This window comes from Mustelus asterias, chromosome 10, assembly GCF_964213995.1.
Source record: "Mustelus asterias chromosome 10, sMusAst1.hap1.1, whole genome shotgun sequence".
Taxonomy (NCBI): Eukaryota; Metazoa; Chordata; class Chondrichthyes; order Carcharhiniformes; family Triakidae; genus Mustelus; species Mustelus asterias.
The window spans coordinates 120,799,856-120,822,535 of record NC_135810.1 but is presented as its reverse complement, the minus strand read 5'-3'; the positions used below and the strand labels follow the sequence as shown (position 1 = coordinate 120,822,535).

At 47.4% G+C, this 22,680-nt stretch overlaps 1 protein-coding gene across 1 annotated transcript in view; it reads right to left on the bottom strand.

The window, feature by feature from the left end:
- The window catches only part of wnt11 (wingless-type MMTV integration site family, member 11), a 67,889-nt gene that overhangs the window by 10,874 nt on the left and 34,335 nt on the right, over window positions 1-22,680 (bottom strand). The window contains exons 4-5 of the mRNA XM_078222577.1: window positions 20,757-21,034; window positions 17,780-18,072 (exon numbers count right to left, since the gene is read on the bottom strand). Coding sequence (XP_078078703.1) covers window positions 17,780-18,072; window positions 20,757-21,034 — 571 coding nt within the window. The remainder of the gene's footprint in view (window positions 1-17,779; window positions 18,073-20,756; window positions 21,035-22,680) is intronic.

Here is a 22,680-nt window from a genome sequence, read left to right as displayed (position 1 = left end):
CTTTCAAGCCTGCATTGAATTTAGTTAATTAGACTAATTTAAACAAACCGAGGGACAAATTCAAGGGAAGGACCCTCAAAGGGATGCTGCCTTAAATAAAAATAAATCACAAATCAAACCAAAAGGTGATTCAAAGGGTCGATGAGGTTCCCTAGTCCCTGCAGTGCTCTGAGGTAAAGTCGTCATAGTTCCAAATAGAACCCCTACAGTATAGAAGAAGGCCATTTGGCCCATCGAGACTGCACCAACCACAATCCCACCCAGGCCCTATCCCCACAAATTTACCCTGCCCTCTACCATATGTTACTCTTCCCTTTGAGGTGATTAGTGATGATTTAACCTGAGAATCACCACACCTCAGGCGAGGGGCAAGGTTGAGAAGGCGGGGCCTTCATGAATAATCGCAGCCAGTATGGGAATTGAACCAGTGCTGTTCGCATTGCTCTGCATCACTAAGCAGCCATCCAGCCAACTGAGCTGAACTGACTCACAGAACCTGCTCTACCCTTCATTATGGTCATGGCTGATCATCCAACTCAATAGCCTGATCCCAGAGAGAGTTGTAGGACAGGAAGAAGTTACAGAGATCGAGCGGAGTGGGGTCACGTTTGGAGGGAATTGAAAATTGCGAAGTGTTAGTGCGGGATATAACAGGAGAGGAGGTAACTGCAAAGTGAATGGTTTGTATGTTAGTGACTACACCCATTGACCTGGAAGTTTGGTTCAGTCATTTAGCTTAGAGAAAGAAACAGGATATTCATTAACACAGAGATTCGTCTCTCTTTAATCACTATTTTCCCTTATGAAAGGCTTCATTTAAAATGTCACTATCAATGAGTGATTTAACAAGTGTTAGGTATCATTGTGATATTATTACCCAGTCACAAAAGGTTGCTAATGACCTCTCCACAGCTCGTCAGTTCATGCAAGCTACTTCCTCTCAAACCAGTTCTTCCTGTCCCCTCTGCTCCTATTTACTTACACACTCAGCCCATTTGTCCCAAAGAGGATTTGCCCCAACATGTCTATGGTGGCATTTACGCTCGACATGAGCCTCCTCCCCGCAAACCGCCCCCCCCCTCCCCCACCTTTCCTCAATTCACTAGAAACATAGGAAATAGGAGCAGGAGGAGGCCATTCAACCCTTTGAGCCTGCTCCGTCATTCATCACAATCAGGGCTGATTGTCCAACTCAATAGCTTAATCCTGCTTTCTCCCCATAACCTTTGATCCCATTCGCTCCAAGTGCTATATCCAGCCGCCTCTTGAATACATTCAATGTTTTGGCATCAGCTACTTCCTGCGGTAATGAATTCCACAGGCTCACCACTCTTTGGGTGAAAAAATGTCTCCTCATCTCCGTCCTAAATGGTCTACCCTGAATCCTCAGACTATGACCCCTGGTTCTGGACTCCCCCCACCATTGGGAACATCCTCTCTGCATCTATCTTGTCTAGTCCTATTTGAATTTTATAAGTCTCTATGAGATCCCCCCTCATTTGTCTGAACTCCAGCGAAAACAATCCTAACCTAGTCAATCTCTCCTCACACATACACTACCTGCGTACCTTGCTATAACATTCTCCCTCATGTGCTTATCTCGCCTTGCCTTAAGTGCATTCATGTTATTAGCCTCAATCTCACCAAGTTGTAGTAGGGTCTGCTTCGAGACTGTCAGAGTGACCCCAGCATTTCCTGTTTGTAATTCACCATCTCTCCACTGTCTGGTCATTAGCCAATTTTGAATCCATGTTGCCACTGCCTCTTTATTAATCTCATGTACCTCAATTTTGGTAAATCAAATACCTGTTTAAGTCTATATTCACATCAACCTCACTACTTTCATCAGCTATTTCTTCTATCTAGTGCTAGAGAGAGTAGGAATAGGAAGATTAGGCAGATGAATGCGTAGCTTGAGAGCTGGGGCAGGAGGCAGGGATTTAGATTTTTGAATCATTGGGATCTGTTCTGGGGAAGGGCTGACCTGTTCCAGAGGGACGGGTTACACCTGAATTGGAGGAGGACTAATATTCTGGCGGGAAGATTTGCTAAAGTCACTAGGGAGGATTTAAATTAGTTTGGCAGAGGAGGTGGGACAAAAAGCAGTAGGGAGACAGAAGAGGAGGTTGAGGACAGCACAGAAGTTAAAGAGAGCACATTAAATAGTAAAGGCAGTGTCAGTAACCCTAGCACTAGACAAATCAGGCAAAAGCAAGACAGAGAGCAAGGGAAGTCCAGATTAAACTGCATTTAATTCAATGCAAAAGGCCTGACAGGCAAGGCAGATGAGCTCAGGGCATGGATGAATACATGGGACTGGGATATTATAGCAATTACTGAAACATGGCTAAGGAAAGGACAGGACTGGCAGCTCAGTGTCCCAGGGTACACATACTATAGGAAAGATAGAACAGGGGGTAAGAGAGGAGAAGGAGTTGCACTTTTGATTAAGGAAAACATCACGGCCGTACTGAGAGGGGATATATCCGAGGGTTCGGCCACTAAGTCTATATGGGTAGAACTGAGAAATATGAAGGGGGAAATCACTTTGATAGGGTTGTACTATAGACCCCCAAATAGTCGGCCGGAAATTGAGGAGCAAATGTGTAAGGAGATTACAGATAGCTCCAAGCAAAATAGGGTGGTAATAGTAGGGGATTTTAACTTTCCCAACATTGACTGGGACAGCCATTGTATTAGAGAGTTGGATGGAGAGAAATTTGTTGAGTGTATTCAGGAGGAATTTCTCATTCAGTATGTGGATGGCCCGACTAGAGAGGGGGCAAAAGTTGACCTCCTCTTGGGAAATAAGGAAGGGCAGGTGACAGAAGTGTTAGTGAGGGGTCACTTTGGGACCAGTGACCATAATTCCATTGGTTTTAAGATAGCTATGGAGAATAATAGGTCTGGCCCAAAAGCTAAAATTCTAAATTGGGGCAAGGTCAATTTTGATGGTATCAGGCAGGAACTTTCAACAGTTAATTGGGGGAGTCTGTGGGAAGGCAAAGGGATGTCTGGTAAGTGGAAGGTTTTCAGAAGTGTGTTAACCAGGGTTCAGGGTAAGCACATTCCTCTAAGAGTGAAGGGCAAGGCTGGCAGAAGTAGGGAATCCTGGATGACTCGGGATATTGAAGCCCTGGTCAAGAAGACGAAGGAGGCACATGACATGCATAGGCAGCTGAGATCAAGTGGATTCCTTGAAGAGTATAGGGGGTGTGGGAGTAGAGTTAAGGGAGAAATCAGGAGGGCAAAAAGGGGACATGAGATTGTTTTGGCAGATAAGGCAAAGGAGAATCCAAAGAGCTTCTACAAATACTTAAAGGGAAAAAGAGTAACAAGGGAGAGAGTAGGATCTCTTAAAGATCAACAATGTCATCTATGTGCAGATCCACAAGAGATGGGCGAGATCCTAAACGAATATTTCTCATCAGTATTCACTGTTGAGAAAAGTATGGATGTTAGGGAACTTGGGGAAATAAATAGTGCTGTCTTGAGGAGTGTATATATAACAGAGAAGGAGGTGCTGGAAGTCTTAAAGCGCATCAAGATAGATAAATCCCCGGGACCTGATGAAGTGTATCCCAGGACATTGTGGGAGGCTAGGGAGGAAATTGCGGGTCCCCTAGCAGAGATATTTGAATCATCGATAGTCACGGGTGAGGTGCCTGAAGATTGGAGAGTGGAAAATGTTGTGCCTTTGTTTAAAAAGGGGTGCAGGGAAAAGCCTGGGAACTACAGGCCAGTGAGCCTCACATCTGTGGTGGGTAAATTATTAGAAGGTATTTTGAGAGACAGGATCTACAGGCATTTAGAGATGCAAGGACTGATTAGGGACACTCAGCATGGCTTTGTGAATGGAAAATCATGTCTCACAAATTTGATTGAGTTTTTTGAACGGGTAACCAAGAAGGTAGATGAGGGCAGTGCAGTTGATGTTGTCTACATGGACTTTAGCAAGGCCTTTGACAAGGTACAGCATGGTAGGTTTTTGCATAAGGTTAAATCTCACAGGATCCAAGGTGAGGTAGCCAAATGGATACAAAATTGGCTTGATGACAGAAGACAGAGGGTGGTTGTAGAGGGTTGTTTTTCAAACTAGAGGCCTGTGACCAGCGGTGTGCCTCAGGGATCTTGATCAATTAGGCTAGTGGACTGATAATGGCAGATGGAGTTTAATTCAGATAAATACGAGGCGATGCATTTTGGTAGATTGAACGAGGGCAGGACTTACTCAGTTAATGGTAGGGTGTTGGGGAGAGTTACAGAACAAAGAGATCTAGGGGTACAGGTTCATAGCTCCTTGAAAGTGGAGTCACAGGTGGACAGAGTGGTGAAAAAGGCATTCGGCATGCTTGGTTTCATTGGTCAGAACATTGAATACATTGGGACGTCAAACGGTCATCTGGACTCGAAACGTCAGCTCTTTTCTCTCCTTACAGATGCTGCCAGACCTGCTGAGATTTCCAGCATTTTCTCTTTTGGTTTCAGACTCCAGCGTCCGCAGTAATTTGCTTTTATTTTGATCACCTTATAACCTCATCTCTCGAATAGTGACTAGATCAAAGTCAGTTTGCACATTCTCCCTCTCTTTGTACCACTAGCTACCTATGTTATTACGAATGCTTTGTGCATTCAAATAAAAACCTCTTAAGTTTTTTTTACTTCTATCTCTGTACAATTTTTGTTTAACTGTCTGTCCCTTCCTGATCTGTGGGACATGGGTGGCACAGTGGTTAGCACTGCTACCTCCCTGCACCAGGGACCTGGCTTCATATTCCGCCCTCGGGTCACTGTCTGTGTGGAGTTTGCACCTTCTCCCTGTGTCTGCGTGGGTTTCCTCCGGGCGCTCCACTTTCCTCCCACAGTTCAAAGATGAGCAGGTTAGGTGGATTGGCCATGCAAAATTGCCCCTTAGCATCCAAAAATGTGTAGGTTTGGGGAATTAATCAAGGTAAATATGTGGTGTTATGGGGATGGGGTGTGGGCGTTGGTGAGATGCACTTTCAGGGAGTCGGTGCAGACCCGATGGGCTGAAAGGCCTCCTTCTGCACAGCAGGGGTTCTATGATTCCACTCTCTTTGGCTGTATCCACATCACTTCACTGATCAGATACATCGATCTTTCTTCCTTTCAGTTCTCGGTCTTCATTCACCCGAACCCTCCACCCCACCCCAGTTAACTTACAATCCTGTCCACAGCCCTAGTTATAGAATTGGCCAGACCACTGGTCCCAGCCCCAGTTCAGGTGGAGCCCATCCCAGTGGAATAGCTCACTCTTCCCTGAGTACTGACGTCAGTGCCCTGTGAATCCAAACCCCCTCTTCCCACACCAGTCGTTGAATCATTTGCTTATTTCTCTAATCTGCTTGATGCCATGCCAATTGGCACACGGCTCAGGTAACAGTCCAGAGATTTTTTTACCTTTAATGTTCTGTGCAATAATTTGGATCTTAACTCCTCACATTTTCCACATCATTCTTGGCTCTCCCAGTGTCATTGGTTGCCATGACAACAAGATCCTCTGCCCCCCTCACTCCAAGATCCTCTCTGGCCGCGAGGAAGTGTCTTTATCCTTGGCAGTGGGCAGCGAACACAAACTGTGCATCTCCTGGTCACAGCTTCAGAGAACAGTATCTATCCAACTTTTACATTCGCACCATAGAAAGCATTCCTTCTGGTTGTATCACAGCTTGGTATGGCTCCTGCTCTGCCCAAGACCGCAAGGAACTACAAAAGGTCGTGAATGTAGCCCAATCCATCACGCAAACCAGCCTCCCATTCATTGACTCTGTCTACACTTCCCGCTGCCTTGGCAAAGCAGCCAGCATAATTAAGGACCCCACGCACCCCGGACATTCTCTCTTCCACCTTCTTCCGTCGGGAAAAAGATACAAAAGTCTGAGGTCACGTACCAACCGACTCAAGAACAGCTTCTTCCCTGCTGCTGTCAGACTTTTGAATGCACGCAAGAAACAATACTTTTCACTGTATACTAATACATGTGACAGTAATAAATCAAATCAAATCAAATCAAATCAAATCCCCCTGACTATACAGTCCCCTATCCTCCTCCCTTCCCCCTACTTGAATAACATCCTTCACCATTGTGCCTGATAATCCACCTTGTAGTCCTTCTCCTCATCCACACAGGAGGCAAGTACCCCAGTCTTGTTGGGCCAGGTCAGTGGCTAAGGCGGTTCCATCACTACACGCTAGTTCCCCATTATCTGCCTGACATGCAGTCAAAGTCCCTCACCATTGACCAAGCTGCTTAACCTAACAGGCTCTACCAAAGCGTCATCCAGACTCGAAACGATGGGTCTATTCTCTCTCCACTGATACTGTCAGACCTGCTGAGATTTTCCAGCATTTTTTGCTTTTGTCTCTAATAGGGGGCTGCCTCCTGGAACACGATGCCCAGGTAACTCTCCCTCCCGCCCCCTACAAACAAAGAACAAAGAACAATACAGCACAGGAACAGGCCCTTCGGCCCTCCAAGCCCGCGCCGCTCCCCAGTCCAGGATTGAATCCTGAATCCAGGATCCCCACCCAATTTTCCAGCCTATCTACATACCAATATCCTATCCACCGAGCTGTCCCTCACAGCTACGATGCTTTGTTCATTACAACCTATTAACTTACCCCCACCCCCCCATTCCAGACCATGTGATCTCCAGGGAGAGGCGAAAACCCAGAGTGAAAAACCCCAGGGCCAATATGGGGAAAAAAAAATCTGGGAAATTCCTCTCCGACCCCCTGAGGCGATCGAAACGAGTCCAGGAGATCACAATGGCCCCGATCGGAAAATGCTTCCCAACCCTAGTCATTTCCACTTCCACGAACACCATATGAATCCCCTGCCCCCGAGACAGGTTCCCAACTATCCGCAGTATCACTCTGTACTGGCACCAGCAAGATGATCGTAGAATGAAGCCTTGAAACGAGAAACCAGGAACAATTAGCCCGCGCCGCTCCCTGGTCCAAACTAGATCACTCTTTTGTATCCCTCCATTCCCACTCCGTTCATATAGCTGTCTAGATAAGTCTTAAACGTTCCCAGTGTGTCCGCCTCCACCACCTTGCCCGGCAACACATTCCAGGCCCCCACGACCCTCTGTGTGAAATATGTCCTTCTGATATCTGTGTTAAACCTCCCCCCCTTCACCTTGAACCTATGACCCCTCGTGAACGTCACCACCGACCCGGGGAAAAGCTTCCCACCGTTCACCCTATCTATGCCTTTCATAATTTTATACACCTCTATTAAGTCTCCCCTCATCCTCCGTCTTTCCAAGGAGAACAACCCCAGTTTCCCCAATCTCTCCTCATAACCAAGCCCCTCCATACCAGGCAACATCCTGGTAAACCTCCTCTGTACTCTCTCCAAAGCCTCCACGTCCTTCTGGTAGTGTGGCGACCAGAACTGGACGCAGTATTCCAAATGCGGCCGAACCAACGTTCTATACATCTGCAACATCAGACCCCAACTTTTATACTCTATGCCCCGTCCTATAAAGGCAAGCATGCCATATGCCTTCTTCACCACCTTCTCCACCTGTGACGTCACCTTCAAAGATCTGTGGACTTGCACACCCAGGTCCCTCTGCGTCTCTACACCCTTTATGGTTCTTCCATTTATCGTGTAGCTCCTCCCTACATTATTCCCACCAAAATGCATCACTTCGCATTTATCAGGATTGAACTCCATCTGCCATTTCCTTGCCCAAATTTCCAGCCTATCTATATCCTTCTGTAGCCTCTGACAATGTTCCTCACTATCTGCAAGTCCTGCCAGTTTTGTGTCGTCCGCAAACTTACTGATCACCCCAGTTACTCCTTCTTCCAGATCATTTATATAAATCACAAACAGCAGAGGTCCCAATACAGAGCCCTGCGGTACACCACTAGTCACAGGCCTCCAGCCGGAAAAAGACCCTTCCACTACCACCCTCTGTCTTCTATGACCAAGCCAATTCTCCACCCATCTAGCCACCTCCCCCTTTATCCCATGGGATCCAACCTTTTTCACTAGCCTACCATGAGGGACTTTGTCAAACGCTTTACTAAAGTCCATATAGACAACATCCACGGCCCTTCCTTCGTCAACCATTTTGGTCACTTCTTCAAAAAACACCACCAGGTTCGTGAGGCATGACCTCCCTCTCACAAAACCATGTTGACTATCGTTAATGAGTTTATTCCTTTCTAAATGCGCATACATCCTATCTTTAAGAATCTTCTCCAACAACTTCCCCACCACGGACGTCAAGCTCACCGGCCTATAATTACCCGGGTTATCCTTCCTACCCTTCTTAAATAACGGGACCACATTGGCTATCCTCCAATCCTCTGGGACCTCACCTGTGTCCAGTGACGAGACAAAGATTTGCGTCAGAGGCCCAACTATTTCACCTCTCGTCTCCCTGAGCAGCCTTGGATAGATTCCATCAGGCCCTGGGGATTTGTCAGTCTTTATATTCTCTAACAAACCTAACACTTCCTCCTTTGTAATGGAGATTTTCTCCAACGGTTCAACACTCCCCTCCGAGACACTCCCAGTCAACACATCCCTCTCCTTAGTGAATACCGACGCAAAGTATTCATTTAGGATCTCCCCTACCTCTTTGGGCTCCAAGCATAAGTCCCCACTTTTGTCCCTGAGAGGTCCGATTTTTTCCCTTACAACCCTTTTGTTCCTAACGTATGAATAAAATGCCTTGGGATTCTCCTTAATCCTGTCTGCCAAGAACATTTCGTGACCCCTTTTTGCTCTTCTAATTCCCCGTTTGAGTATTTTCCTACTTTCATTATACTCTTCCAGAGCTCCCTCCGTTTTTAGTTGCTTGGACCTAACATACGCCTCTCTTTTCCTTTTGACCAGTCCCTCAATTTCCCTGGTTATCCACGGTTCTCTAATCCTACCCTTCCTATCCTTCTTTTTTACAGGCACATGCTTGTCCTGTAGCCCTAACAACCATTCCTTAAAAGACTGCCACATACCAGATGTGGATTTACCCTCAAACAGCCTCTCCCAATCAAGAGCTGCCAATTTCTGCCTGATCCCAATAAAGTTAGCCTTCCCCCAATCCAACACCTTACCCTTGGGACACCACTCATCCTTTTCCATCACTATCCTAAAGCTAACAGAATTGTGGTCACTATTTGCCACATGTTCCCCGACCAAAACTTTGAAGACCTGACCGGGTTCATTCCCCAGCACCAGGTCCAGTATAGCCCCCTCTCTAGTTGGGCTGTCCACATATTGTTCCAACGAACCCTCCTGTACACATTTTACAAATGCCTCACCATCCAGAGTCCCTGCCCTCAGCGATTTCCAGTCTATACCAGGGAAATTGAAGTCTCCCACTACAACAACCCTATATTTCCTGCACCTATCCAGTATCTCCTGACATATCCATTCTTCCACTTCCCTTGGGCTGTTGGGGGGCCTGTAGTACACCCCCAACATAGTGACTGCGCCTTTCCTGTTTCTAAGCTCCACCCAGAGTGACTCGCTACACGACTCCTCCGAATTGTCCTCCCTCTGCACCGCTGTAATATGCTCTCCAACCAATACCGCTACTCCCCCACCTCTTTTGGCCCCTCCTCTGTCTCGCCTAAAACACTTGTACCCTGGAATATTCAGCTGCCAGTCCTGTCCCTCTTTCAACCAAGTCTCCGTCACCGCAACCACATCCAAATTCCTCGTGCGCATTAAGGCCCCAAGTTCGTCTGTTTTACCTGCTACGCTCCTTGCATTGAAGTATAAGCACTCCAGACCCCCAGGCTCAGTGAGGTCGTCCTCCCCCAGAGTGCTCTTCTTCTTTGCCAGCCTTGTCCCAGCCCCAAGCTCGTCCCCAGCCACCACACTTATAGACCTAATAGTTTGATCCCCACCCCCCTGCCACACTAGTTTAAACCCCCCCGAACTGCATTAGCAAAGCTCCCAGCCAGGATATTTGTGCCCTTCCAACTTAGTTGTGACCCCTCCCTCTTGTACAGGTGCCATCCTCTCCTGAAAACCTCCCATTGGTCTATGAAAATAAAGCCCTCCCTCCTGGACCAGTCCTTTAGCCAGGCATTCATTTGAACCAACTCCCTATTCTTATCTTCACTGGCACGAGGCATTGGGAGCAGCCCAGAGATGGCCACCCTAGTGACCCTACTTTTTAACCTATTTCCCAACTCCCTGAATTGCTCCCTTAGGACCCCCCTACTCTTCCTATCTACGTCATTTCCACCAATGTGTATAATGACATCCGTTTCTTTATCTTCCCCTTTTAAAATGCCTCCTATCCGCTCGGAGACATCCGTGACCCCAGCACCAGGTAGGCAGACTACCATCCTGGAGTCCCGTTCGCCCCCACAGAATCGCCTGTCTGTCCCTCTAACTGACGCATCCCCCACCACTATCGCTCTCCTAACCCCTCTCTTCCCTTTCCGGGCCACAGAGCCTGACTGTGTGCCAGTGACCTGGTCACTGTGTCTTACCCCTGGAGAGGCACACTCCTCCACACTATCTAAAACAATGTACCTGTTTTGGAGTGGGACAACCACAGGTGACCCTTCTTCTAACTGTCCACTCCCCTCCCCTCTCACACCTGTCACCAAGCCCTTCCTATTTTGAGACACCTCTGGAGACCTCCCTTGTACTTTACCCTTCTGCCCTTTACTCCTCCTAACTGTGACCCACGTGTCATTCTCCCGATGCCCCGGTGTAACTAGTTGCACTAGGTCCCCAACTCAATACTCCAGCTCAGTAACTCTTAGCTCAATTTGTGTGAGTTGCAGAAACTTGCTTTAGATATTGCTCCGAAGAAGAGTCATATGGATTCAAAAGTTTTTCCAATTTTATTTTTTAAGTTTATTTATTAGTCGCAAGTAGGCTTACATTAACACCACAATGAAGTTACTGTGAAAATCCCCTAGTCGCCACACTCCGGCGCCTGTTCGGGTACACTGAGGGAGAATTTAGCATGGCCAATCCACCCAACCAGCACATCTTTTGGACTGTGGGAGGAAACCGGAGTACCCGGAGGAAACCCACGCAGAAACAGGGAGAACGTGTAAACTCCGCACAAACAGTGACCCAAGCCGGGAATCGAACCCGGGTCCCTGGCGCTGTGAGGCAGCAGTGCTAACCATTGTGCAATCGCGCTGCTATACTGTGCCACTGTGCTGAAACATTAACTCTGTTTCTCCACAGACCTGCTGAGATTTTCCAGCATTTTTTGTTTTAATTTCACATTTCCAGCATCTGCGGTGTTTTGCTTTTGCTTTAGATACAATTGTCTGGGATTGCAGTGCATTGCACAGATCTCCATGTGTTCCAGTCATGGTACACTTCCAGCCCCACCATTTCTGTCCAAACTTATTTATTTAATTAGTCAATTAGATAATAATTTACACAGATAAACTAATAGATAGTTTCACTCTCCTATCTTGGAGGCTGGAATGACTTTAATCAGGCAATTGAGGTGGGCCTGTTAGAATATGAGCTCCCTGATTAAGGGCCAAATTGATGGGCCAATCAGGGAGCCTCTTGCTTTGTATTTAACCAGGCGTGTCAGTTCCTCTGGGACTCCGAGTGCTGACTGAAATCACTCTGTATGCTGTTGTCAGACTTGTAAATTAAGGGATTTTGGTGAAGGGACTTCTGCCTCTGAGGACTTATTACAGAGGAAAAGGCAGAAAGGAAGAGTTAGGCCACAGATTAGCAATGATCTTATTGAATGACAGAGTGGGCTCGAGGGGCTGAATGGCCTACTCCTGTTCCTATGAAAATTCATCAACTACTGGAAGCTGAAAAGAAAGCGAACCTCTTTGCACTAAATTCCCACCCAAATCAAATTCCCAACATTACACTTTGTGTGTGATTCATCTGCTCTCCGTGCGTCCCCTTACTATGTGTAATTTGAAAACCATATCTGCTTCTATGATGAGTCACTCTAACGAGTCATAGAATCCCTACAGTGCAGAAGGAGGCCATTCAGCCCATCGAGTCTGCACCGACAACAATCCCATCCTGACTCTATCGCCGTAACCTCGCGTATTTATCCTGCCATCCCCCTGACACTAAGGGGCAATTTAGCATGGCCAATCAACCTAACCTGCACATGTTTGGACTATGGGAGGAAACCCACGCAGACATGGGGGGAATGTGCAGTCAGTGACCCAAGGCCAGAATCGAACCCAGGTCCCTGGCGCTGTGAGGCAGCAGTGCTAACCACTGTGCCACCGTGCCACCCACAAGTCACTATCTACCTTAGCTTCCTGTTACAGTAATTAACACCAATTGAACCAACTAATTGTGGCTGATTGGCACATCGCAGCCTCAGCCAGGTCGTCCCCAGTTTAACAAGGCTATTTAACTCACACACTTGAAGGTTGGAAGTTCAATGTCAGGCCCTGACCCATAATCTAAAGTTCAAGAGGACTTTAATAAGAGACTCAGATCCAAAGGCATAGCCTCAGTCAACCCTTCAGAACGGAGATGGGGAGGAATTTCTTCAGCCAGAGGCTGGTGAATCTGTGGAACCCTTTGCCACAGAAGGTCGTGGAGGCCTGGTCTTTGAGCGTCTTTAAGACAGAGATAGATAGGTTCTTGATTGTTAAGGGGATCAACGGTTACGGGGAAAAGGTGGGAGTATGGGGTTGAGAAACATATCAGCCATGGTTGAATGGCGGAGCAGGTATGATGGGCCGAGTGGCCTAATTCTGCTCCTATACCTTATGGTCTAAAGTTAAACTTGAGGAAAAACCCAACCAGAACTTAATACCCGAACCAAATTCCCAAAAACACACTGGACGGAATTTTTCCATCTCGCCCGCCACAGGAATCAGAGCGGGCGAGGGGGCGGACAATGGGAAGGTCCTTTCACTTCAGGCGGGATTTTATGATTTTGGGACGAGCGAGGCCGTAAATTCCTGCCCACTGTGACACAGCCTCCTCTCCGTGCATCCCCTTACAATTACAAGGGGGCGCAAGTTCAAGGTAAGGGGGGAAAGGATAGTAAGAGATGTGTGGGTGAAGTTTTTTTACACAGGGTGTGGGGGTCTGGAATGCACTGCCAAGTGAGGTGGTTGAGGCAGACACGTTGCCACATTTAAGACTTATCTGGATAGACACATGAACAGACGGGGAATAGAGGGATACGGGCGGTTGGTCTAGATAGGACAATGTGATCGGCGCAGGCTTGGAGGGCCGAAGGGCCTGTTCCTGTGCTGCACTGTTCTTTGTTCTTTGTACTCCTTGGATGAGAGGTGGGAGGGGTGACTCCATTGTTGGCCCCTTTCCAGATCCGGCACCTACCCAAGGTCTACCCCCCCCCCCCCCCCCCCCCACCCCCAACCCCATCCCCCCCCACCCACCTTCCTTCCCACCTGGATTTGTTATCAGGAATTTACCCCCTCACCTCCAAATGCCCCGCCCCCATGACATCCCCCCCCTCCCCCACCCCCACCTATCCCTACCTCCATCCCTGTTCTGAGAATTGGAGTCTACAGATTGATTGTAGTCCCAGGAGTGGCTACTGCCCCTGGTGATGCTGCCAGGGCTACAGGGCTGCTGGCCAATCAGATTGATTGCCTACTCCCTGAGATGCACCTCCTCTAGATGGAGGGGTGGAAGTCTGACCTCCAGCCAATAAAACTTCTCAGTCTGTTTAAGTGGTAGCTAGTATGTAGATCAAGGAGAAGTATACTTGGATTTCCTAAAGGCATTTGATAAAGTGCCACACAAAAAGCTAATATAAAAGATAAAGGGCCTCATAAGATAGGGGCAATATATTAGCATGGATGGAGGACTTGTCCCTTGAGGTTAAGCTCAGACATCTGTCTGGCTGTGTCAAGGTTTTGATGGATGGTTAGTTTGTTGGCACTGTTGTTCAGTGGAATTTCATTATGAATGCTTGGCTGCCTTCCAAACTATTAGGTTATTCTGATCAGCAGGAATTGTTGGCACAGCTGTGAAGAAGAATGTGAGCTTCTTTATTTTGCCAAATTGATTAACCTTTATGAGGATATTTTTAAAGTATATATCCATGGAACGTTTGTTTATTTTGGTAGATTTGTGTATTTTTCAAAGAGTTTCAGATGTCATTATCGGCTTGTGAGTTCTGCTTATATTGGATACTGGGTGAGTTTGTGGGGATCTGTGGGATGTATGAGGCTCTGAGGGGAAGTATACATGGTGAGAGGGGATGGGTGCTTGAGGGAGCATGGTATGAAGGCGTTGAGGTGGGCTTATGGTGGATTTCAGAGGTAAAGGGATGAGGGTTAGAGAGGCCTCACACTCATTTCTAGAACAGGGCCGATATCTCAAGAAACAACCTGGCTATCCCAGCATCACCCTGCCTTCCTTTCTGTCTTGTGCCTGCTACTTGAGGTGGCATGCTGAACCCTAGGGCATCGCTGCCTCAGCCAGATGAAAATAATGTGAGCGGGCACTGCCAGGTAGCAGGCGAAATTGCAGTGTGGAGAAATCTCCTGACTCGATTCCCACCTCAAAGAAGAAAATCAGGCTCTTATTATTTTACATGGCAACATTTGACTCCAGTCTATCTGGGCCAGGTCCCATTTTATCTCACGGTAATTAACCTGCCTCCAGGTGTATAATTTCACATTTGACTTCTTCTTGTCAACTTCCACACATAAATGTCTATTTCTAAACCTAATGGTGTTGTGATCACTGTTTCCCCAGATGCTCCCCAGCAACTGAAACCTGCTCTGCATGCTCCAGCTCATTCTACAGGATTAGATGCAGCCCTCCTTCCTCTGCCCTGCTGGAAATACGCTGAGAGAAATGGGTACACATTTCAGGAGTTCCTCCCCCTCTTTGCCCTTTACACTATCATGGTCCTGGATGGGATATTGAAGCTTCCATTATCTTTAGTTTTAGCAACTTTCTGTAATTACCTACAAACTTGCCTACTCAATGTCAGTAAAATGAAGGAGATCTTCATTGACTTCAGGAAGTGTAGTGGAGGACATGCCCCTCTCTACATCATTGGGGATGAAGCGGAAATCATAGAATCCTTACAAGGATTCTAGGTGTCCAGACCGCCAACAACCCTGTCCTGGTCCCTCTATGCCAATGCTATAATTAAGAAAGCCCACCAACTTTCTCAGGAGGCTAAGGAAATTTGGCATGTCTGCTACAGCTCCCACCAATTTTTGCAGGTGCACCATAGAAAGCATCCTTTCTGGATGTATCACAGCTTGGTATGGCTCCTGCTGTGACCAAAAGCGCAAGAAACTACAAAGGGTTGTTGGACGTAGCCCAATCCATCACGCAAACCAGTCTCCCATCCATTGACTCTGTCTACACTTCCCACTGCCTCGGAAAAGCAGCCAGCATAATCAAGGACCTCGTGAACCCCCGGACATTCTCTCTTCCACCTTTGTCTGTGGGGAAAAAGATACAAAAGTCTGAGGTCACGTACCAACCGATTCAAGAACAGCTTCTTCCCTGCTGCTGTCAGACTTTTGAATGGACCTACCTCATATTAAGTTGATCTTTCTCTACACCCTAGCTATGACTGTAACACTACATTCTGCACCCGCTCCCTTCCTTCTCTATGAACGGTATGCTTTGTATGCACGCAAGAAACAATACTTTTCACTGTATCCCGATATATGTGACAATAATAATTCAAATCAAATCAAATCAAATCAAAAACACACTTGGGCGGGCATAAAATGAAGCCTGAGATTTTAATCTGAGGCCCTACCAGGTCGGCACAATACCCGGCGTGGCATTATTCTGAAGATGCCCAGGAGTGGTTGCTGCAGGGTAGAAGTGAGGTTCTTTGAGGGAACTATAGGCGGATACAGCACAGAAAGGCTATTCCTCCATTATTATGGTGCCAGCTCTTTGGGAAAGTTAGTCCCTCTCTCCACCACCCCCTCCCCCCCACCGAAACATGTACTCTTTCCCCATAGTCCTGCAAATATTCCTTTTTAATATTCATCCAGTTAACTTTTGATGGTCCCTGCTGAATCTGCTTACGCCGCCCTTTCAGACAGCACATTCCAGATCGCAGCTCACTGTGCAAAATAAACTCTCCTTGTGTTGCCTCTGGCTCTTTTGCCGATTACTTTAAATGTGTCCTCCGGTTACCGACCCTCCTGCCAGGAGAAACACTTTCTCCTTATTTAGTCTATTAAAACCCTTCATGATTTGGCACGCTTTGATTTAATCTCCTCTCAGCTTTCTTCGCTGTCAGCAGAACAAACTCAATCTTTCTATTCTCAACACGTAACAAGAGTATTTCATAGAGTCATAGAGGTTTACATCATGGAAACAGGCCATTCGTCCATGCTGCCCCTTTTTTAAACCACTAAGCTAGTCCCAATTGCCCGCATTTGGCCCATATCCCTCTATACCCAATGTACCCATGTAACTGTCTAAATGCTTTTTAAAAGATAAAATTGTACCCGCCTCTATTACTACATCTGGCAGCTTGTTCCAGACACTCACCACCCTCTGTGTGAAAAAATTGCCCTTCGGGACACTTTTGTATCTCTCCCCTCTCACCTTAAACCTATGCCCTCTAGTTTTAGGCTCCCCTACCTTTGGGAAAAGATATTGACTATCTAGCTGGTCTGTACCCCTCATTATTTTATAGACCTCTATAAGATCACCCCTACTTCATCCCAGGCATCATTCTAGCCAAGATTCAAATGGGGTTGGATTGATTAGACTGCATTCTACTTGAGCTCCCATCTCACAATCGGTGCTCTATCGAAGATCGAATGGATGAAAGCGTACTTCATTGGCAGCCACTGCTCATTGGGCAGCGCTGTCATCCTCTTTGGCAGAAACTTGTGGATTCAAGTTCCACCAAAGAGGCTGGAGCACAGAAATCCACACCGACACTCCCTGTGTGACTGGGGGACTGCTGGACTGTTGGAGCGGGCATTACACTGAGCTCCTATCCGCCCCTCAAATTGTACACGAAAGATCTCACGTCACTATTTCGAAAAGGATCAGGTGAGTTCTCCCTAGTAATCTGGACAAAATATTTATCCCTCCACCAACATCATTATAAAACTAAAGATCCGGTCACTCGAAGAAATGTCCTTTAGGGAAGGAAATCTGCCATCCTTACCTCGTCTGGCCTACATATGACTCCAGAGCCACAGCAATGTGGTTGACTCTCAATTGCCCTCAAGGCAACTAGGGATGGGCAATAAATGCTGACCAGCCAGTGACGCCCATGTCCCACGAATGAATAAAAACTATCAAGGGGAGACGATGGCCAAGTGGTATTATCACTAGACTGTTAATCCAGAAATTCACCTAATGTTCTGGGGACCCGGGTTCGAATCCCGCCCCGGCAGATGGTGGAATTTGAATTCAACTTTAAAAAATCTGGAATTTAGAATCTACTGATGACCATGAAACCATTGTCGATTATTGGAAAAACCCATCTGGTTCACAAATGTCCTTTAGGGAAGGAAATCTGCTGTCCTTACCTGGTCTGGCCTACATGGGACTCCGGAGCCACAGCAATGGGGTTGACTCTCAACTGCCCTCGGACAACTAGGGATGGGCAATAAATGCTGGCCAGCCAGTGACGCCCATGTCCCACGAATGAATTAAAAAACAAATCACATTGTTGTTGGTGGGAGCTTGCTGTGCACAAATTGGCCTCCACATTTCCTACAATATAATACAGACTACCAAAAGTATTTCATTGTCTTTAAAGCACTCTGGGGCATCCCAAAGTCATGGAAGGTGCTACACAAATGCAAGTTCTTCTTTTAATGATCTCACCTCTCTTGCGTTCCATTGGAGCCCAGTTTCTCATTCTTTGTGCAGAAGTCCGGCGAGTTCTGCAGGTACACCAGCTCGTTCTCACGGATGGGCCTGACATCGATGTCTTTCGGCACCAGCTGCTTCCGTGTGCCCACGGGCCGGTGGACCACCCTGGTGGCCGACAGGTACTTCAGCTTGAGGTCCTGGGCAATGCTGCCCAGTTCTTGCAACCCCTTCCAGCAGGTCTTCACCGAGCACGAGCCAGAGACTCCGTGACATTTACACTTTATCTCCAGCGACGCCTTCAGAGCCTGGAAGATGCAGAACTGTGTCAGATATATTCCCAGCTGCAACTCAGCCGAGCTCGTACACTCGCCTCCAAGTCAGAAGGTCCTGGGTCCAAGTCCCATTCCATAGGCTTGAACCCAGAATCTAAGCTTGCACTCGCGGTGTAGTACTGAGGGAGTGTCTCACTGTGGGAGGTGGTACCTTTCAGGGTGAGACATTAAACTGAGTTCCTGTCTGCACCCGCCCAGCGCCCCCCCCCCCCTGCCCCCCCCCCCCCCCCCCCCCCCCCCCCCGTCCCATTCCCGGTTCGATGGATGTTAAAGATTTCATTTGGTCTTATTTGGCAAAGAATATTCTCCTGGCCAATCCCTCATCTAACACCATTGAAAGAATCCTTCATCATTAGCTTTATCACCCATCCTTCATCAGAATCAAAACCCGAATCCTGGGATACGGGGCAAGTCAAAATGGAACCATATCTTCCCAAGTCATCCTTCCAACCATCGGAAGCTACTCTCCAGGACCAGGTTTGGGATCGCTGGTCGTGTTTTACTCTGACAAATCAAGTTTAAAAGTTATAACCAACCCAATGGCTTCATTGTGGAAATGTCACTGCTTGTTGGAGCTTGCTTACACTCAAGTTGGTCACATTATAGTCGGTGCAGATTCAATGGGTCGAATGGCCTCCTTCTGCCCTGCAGGGATTCTATGATTGCAAGATTGACTGTGCTTCAGGAAGGACATGATTTCAGGATGTTCTGAAGTCACGAAAAGGGAGGGGATGGCCTAGTGGTATTATCACTAGTATATTAATCCAGAAACTCAGCTAATGCTCTGGGGACCCGGGTTCGAATCCCACCACGGCAGCTGGTGGAATTTGAATTCAATTGTTAAAATCTGGAATTCAGAATCTACTGATGACCGTGAAACCATTGTCGATTGTCAGAAAAACCTACCTGGTTCACTAATGTCCTTTAGGGAAGGAAATCTGTCATCCTTACTTGGTCTGGCCTACATGTGATTCCAGAGCCACAGCAATGTGGTTGACTCTCAACTGCCCTCCAAGGGCAACTAGGGATGGGTAATAAATGCTGGGCCAGCCAGCGATGCCCATGTCCCATGAATGAATAAAGAAAAATGAAAGGCTCAAAAAAGCCTTCTCTTTATAAATTCTCCAGAAATGGAATTCCCGGGGAAGCTCGGCAGGTGTGGTGTGTAGTTTCACACCTGGGGAAGAGCCAAAGAAGACAGAACATAATTGGTCTCACCGGCCATCTTTATGTGAGTCACCTGACAGCCTGGGTTTAGTTGTTGTTAGTGGATGTAATTGGCAGCAGCAACTCAGTTGGCCTAGATTGGTAACTCGAGATGTAGCCAAGTTCAAATATCCTGACCTAGCCATTTGAGAATGCAACCATGAAGCTGTCAGAATGTTGGAATAGGTCAACTGGTTCATTAATATCCTTTAGGGAAGGAGATCTGGCATTTAGACCTGCTTTCACCAATTTGTGACTCCAATCCCATATCAACATAAATGACCAACTAAATACAGCACAGAAGCTGTAGGGCAGCACGGTGGCACAGTGTTTAGCACTACTGCCTCACAGCAACAGGGACCCGGGTTCAATTCTGGCTTTGGGTCACTGTCTGTGCATATTCTCTCCGTGTCTATGTGGGTTTCCTCCGGGTGCTCCGGTTTCCTCTCACAGTCCAAGGATGTGCGGGTTAGATTGATTGGCCATGCTAAATTGCCCCTTAGTATCAGGGGGGACAAGCTAGGGTAAATGCATGGGGTTATGGGAATAGGGCCTGGGTGGGATTGTGGTCAGTGCAGACTCGATGGGCCGAATGGCCTCCTTCTGCACTGTAGGGATTCTAAGCTGGCCATTTGTCTAACTGGCCCTTCCACACAAACCTCCTCCCAACTCTCTTCAACTAACCTTCCTTTCTCCCTCATGTATTTACATGGCATGTAGTCAGAGCAGGGCGACTAGGGAATGGACAAAAAATGCCACACAAAACCAGCGAGGGATTGATTGATATATTTGAAAAAACAGCTAAGAAATGTAACCTTGCTGTAGCCACTCACATCCCTCAGTTGAAAATGAGGAAAGGATTTGATGGAGTCGGTATTGAGAGGATATTTCTTTACGTGGAAGAAGGTCAACAATACAAGGTAGTCACCTGGAAATCCAATCGGGAATTCAGGAGAAACGTCTTTACCCAGAGAGTGGTGAGAGTGTGGAACTCACCGCGACAGGGTTTGTTTGAGGTGAACAGTGTAGACCCATTTAAAAGGGAACTAGACAAGCCTATGAGGGGAAAGGGAATAGAGGGTTACGATGATGGATTTGGACACAGAAGGGCAGGGGCTCGAGTAGAACATCAACAGGGTGGGCCGAACAGCTGGCTTCTGTGTAACATATAGAATAATTCCAGAGCCACCCCCAACTAGTGGGCCACTTGATGGTTGCAGACATAGACCGGGATTTTCCAGCCCCCACGCAGTGTGATTTCCCACGGCAGATGTGGCCAGCCATTGGTCACTGGTGGGATCTTCCTGTCCCACCAAAGTCAATGGACTTCTGCATGGCTTGCCCGTCCCACCATGAGGGGGCTGATTTTGGCGGGACTGGAAGATTCTGTCGGTGAGGAGTGGCTGGAAAATCCTACCCATCGTTTACAGAGAGATCCTCAACTTGCTTACCTGGCGTCCCACCTCACTGTTGTGCAAATTCATCAGCTTGTTCGCCTGCGATCTGGATTTTTTCATTTTCATCGGAGAATCGGAGAATTTGGATCCCAGCACGATCCCATAATTCAGGTTGTCATTGCAGCCGCCCCATCGGAATCCCGGTCCGGGTGCCTCGGAGGCCATTGGACCACAGGAGCAGCCGGGTAGATCCCCCGAGGTGCAGGCTCTGGCTATGGTGTGGCTGATGGCTGCAGCTGAGAGAGCGTAGACAAACGCTGACTCTCTGGTACCTAGAATGAGAAGCGAGAGGCGATGAAGTCACCCATCGTACAGGTTCAAGTACCAACCCGCCACTCAGGGAGGAGGAGGGAATAGGTTGTGCAGGATTGAATCATAAAATAGAATCCCGACAGTGCAGAAGAGGCCATTTGGCCCATCGAATCTGCATCGACTCCTGACAGAGTATCTTAGAAACATAGAAAATAGGCACAGGAATAGGCCATTCGGCCCTTCAAGCCTGCTCTGCCATTCAGTATGATCATGGCTGATCATGCACTTTCAGTATCCCACTCCCATTTTCTCTCCATACCCTCTCCCTCTCCCCTGCCCTATCCCCATAATCTCACACATTATCCATGGCTGATCCATCTAACCTGCACATCTTGGGACATTAAGAGACAATTTATCAATTTACCATGGCCAATCTACCTAGCCCGCACATCTTTGGACTGTGGGAGGAAACCGGAGCACCCGGAGGAAGCCCACGCAGACACAGGGAGAACGTGCAAACTCCACACAGACAGTGAGCCAAGCCGGGAATCGAACCCGGGTCCCTGGCGCTGTGAGGCAGTAGTGCTGACCACTGTGCCACCGTGCCGTGGATAACATCAAGGAACTCCATTCCATCACCAACATGGCGTTGTATTTATCTGAAGCTTTTTACAAGAGTAAAACACTGCAAGGCACTTCACAGCAACATTATGTGGCAAAATTTAACAGCAAGCAAGGGGGAATTAGGACAAGATGGTGACTGAGCAGTGGAAGTTTAAACGGCAAAGATTTGGGATGAATGTTTGGATGAGGGTGGTTAGGTGGATGGGTTAATAGATGAATAAATGGAGGAGTGGACGGATAGCTGAATCAACAGATCAGGGTAGGTGGATTGACAAATGGATTGACAAATGGGCTGATGGATGACAGGGTTGAAGGTTATAATTGAATAAACTATGAATATTTCTTCAAAACTAACTGGGGAAAATACAACTAAACGGCACAAATATAAATTAGTGAAAAATATTTTTATTATGAATAAAGCTTCACTCAAACACTTTCTCCAGTAATGCTGAGAGCAGTTTGACATATTGGAGTTGGTTTCTAAGTCACTTTGGAGGATAAGGTTAGAGTCAAAGGCCGGAATTTTACCGGCACACCCACCCCGATTCCGGGGGCGGGCGAGGCTCAGGGAACGGCATTCTCCGTTGGCCTCGGGTGGGATCGTACAAACCTCGGGCAGACGTGCCGGTAAAATTCCGCCCAAACTGTCAGGTGTGTGGTTGGGAGTCACATACAGGTCAGATTGGGTCAGGACGGCAGGTTTCCTTTCTGGAAGGATATTCGTGAACCAGTTGGAGTTATCTGACAATCCAGCAGCTTCCCGGCGACTTTTACTGGTCCTTTCTGTTATGAAGTAAATTCAAATCTGCCGAAGGACAAGTGTATTTGTGGGGCAGTAACATAAACACTGTGTTAGCACACCATTATCTCTTAGCTCCATGACAACTGTGACTGCCATTACCATCGTAAATCACCAGTTGTGCAACACTTTGGAGTGTCCCAATTGATGATAGGGTTTTAGGGAAAGACTTGCAGCTTTATAGAACCGCACTTGGAATATAGTGTTCAATTCTGGTTGCCACATTACCAGAAGGATGTGGAG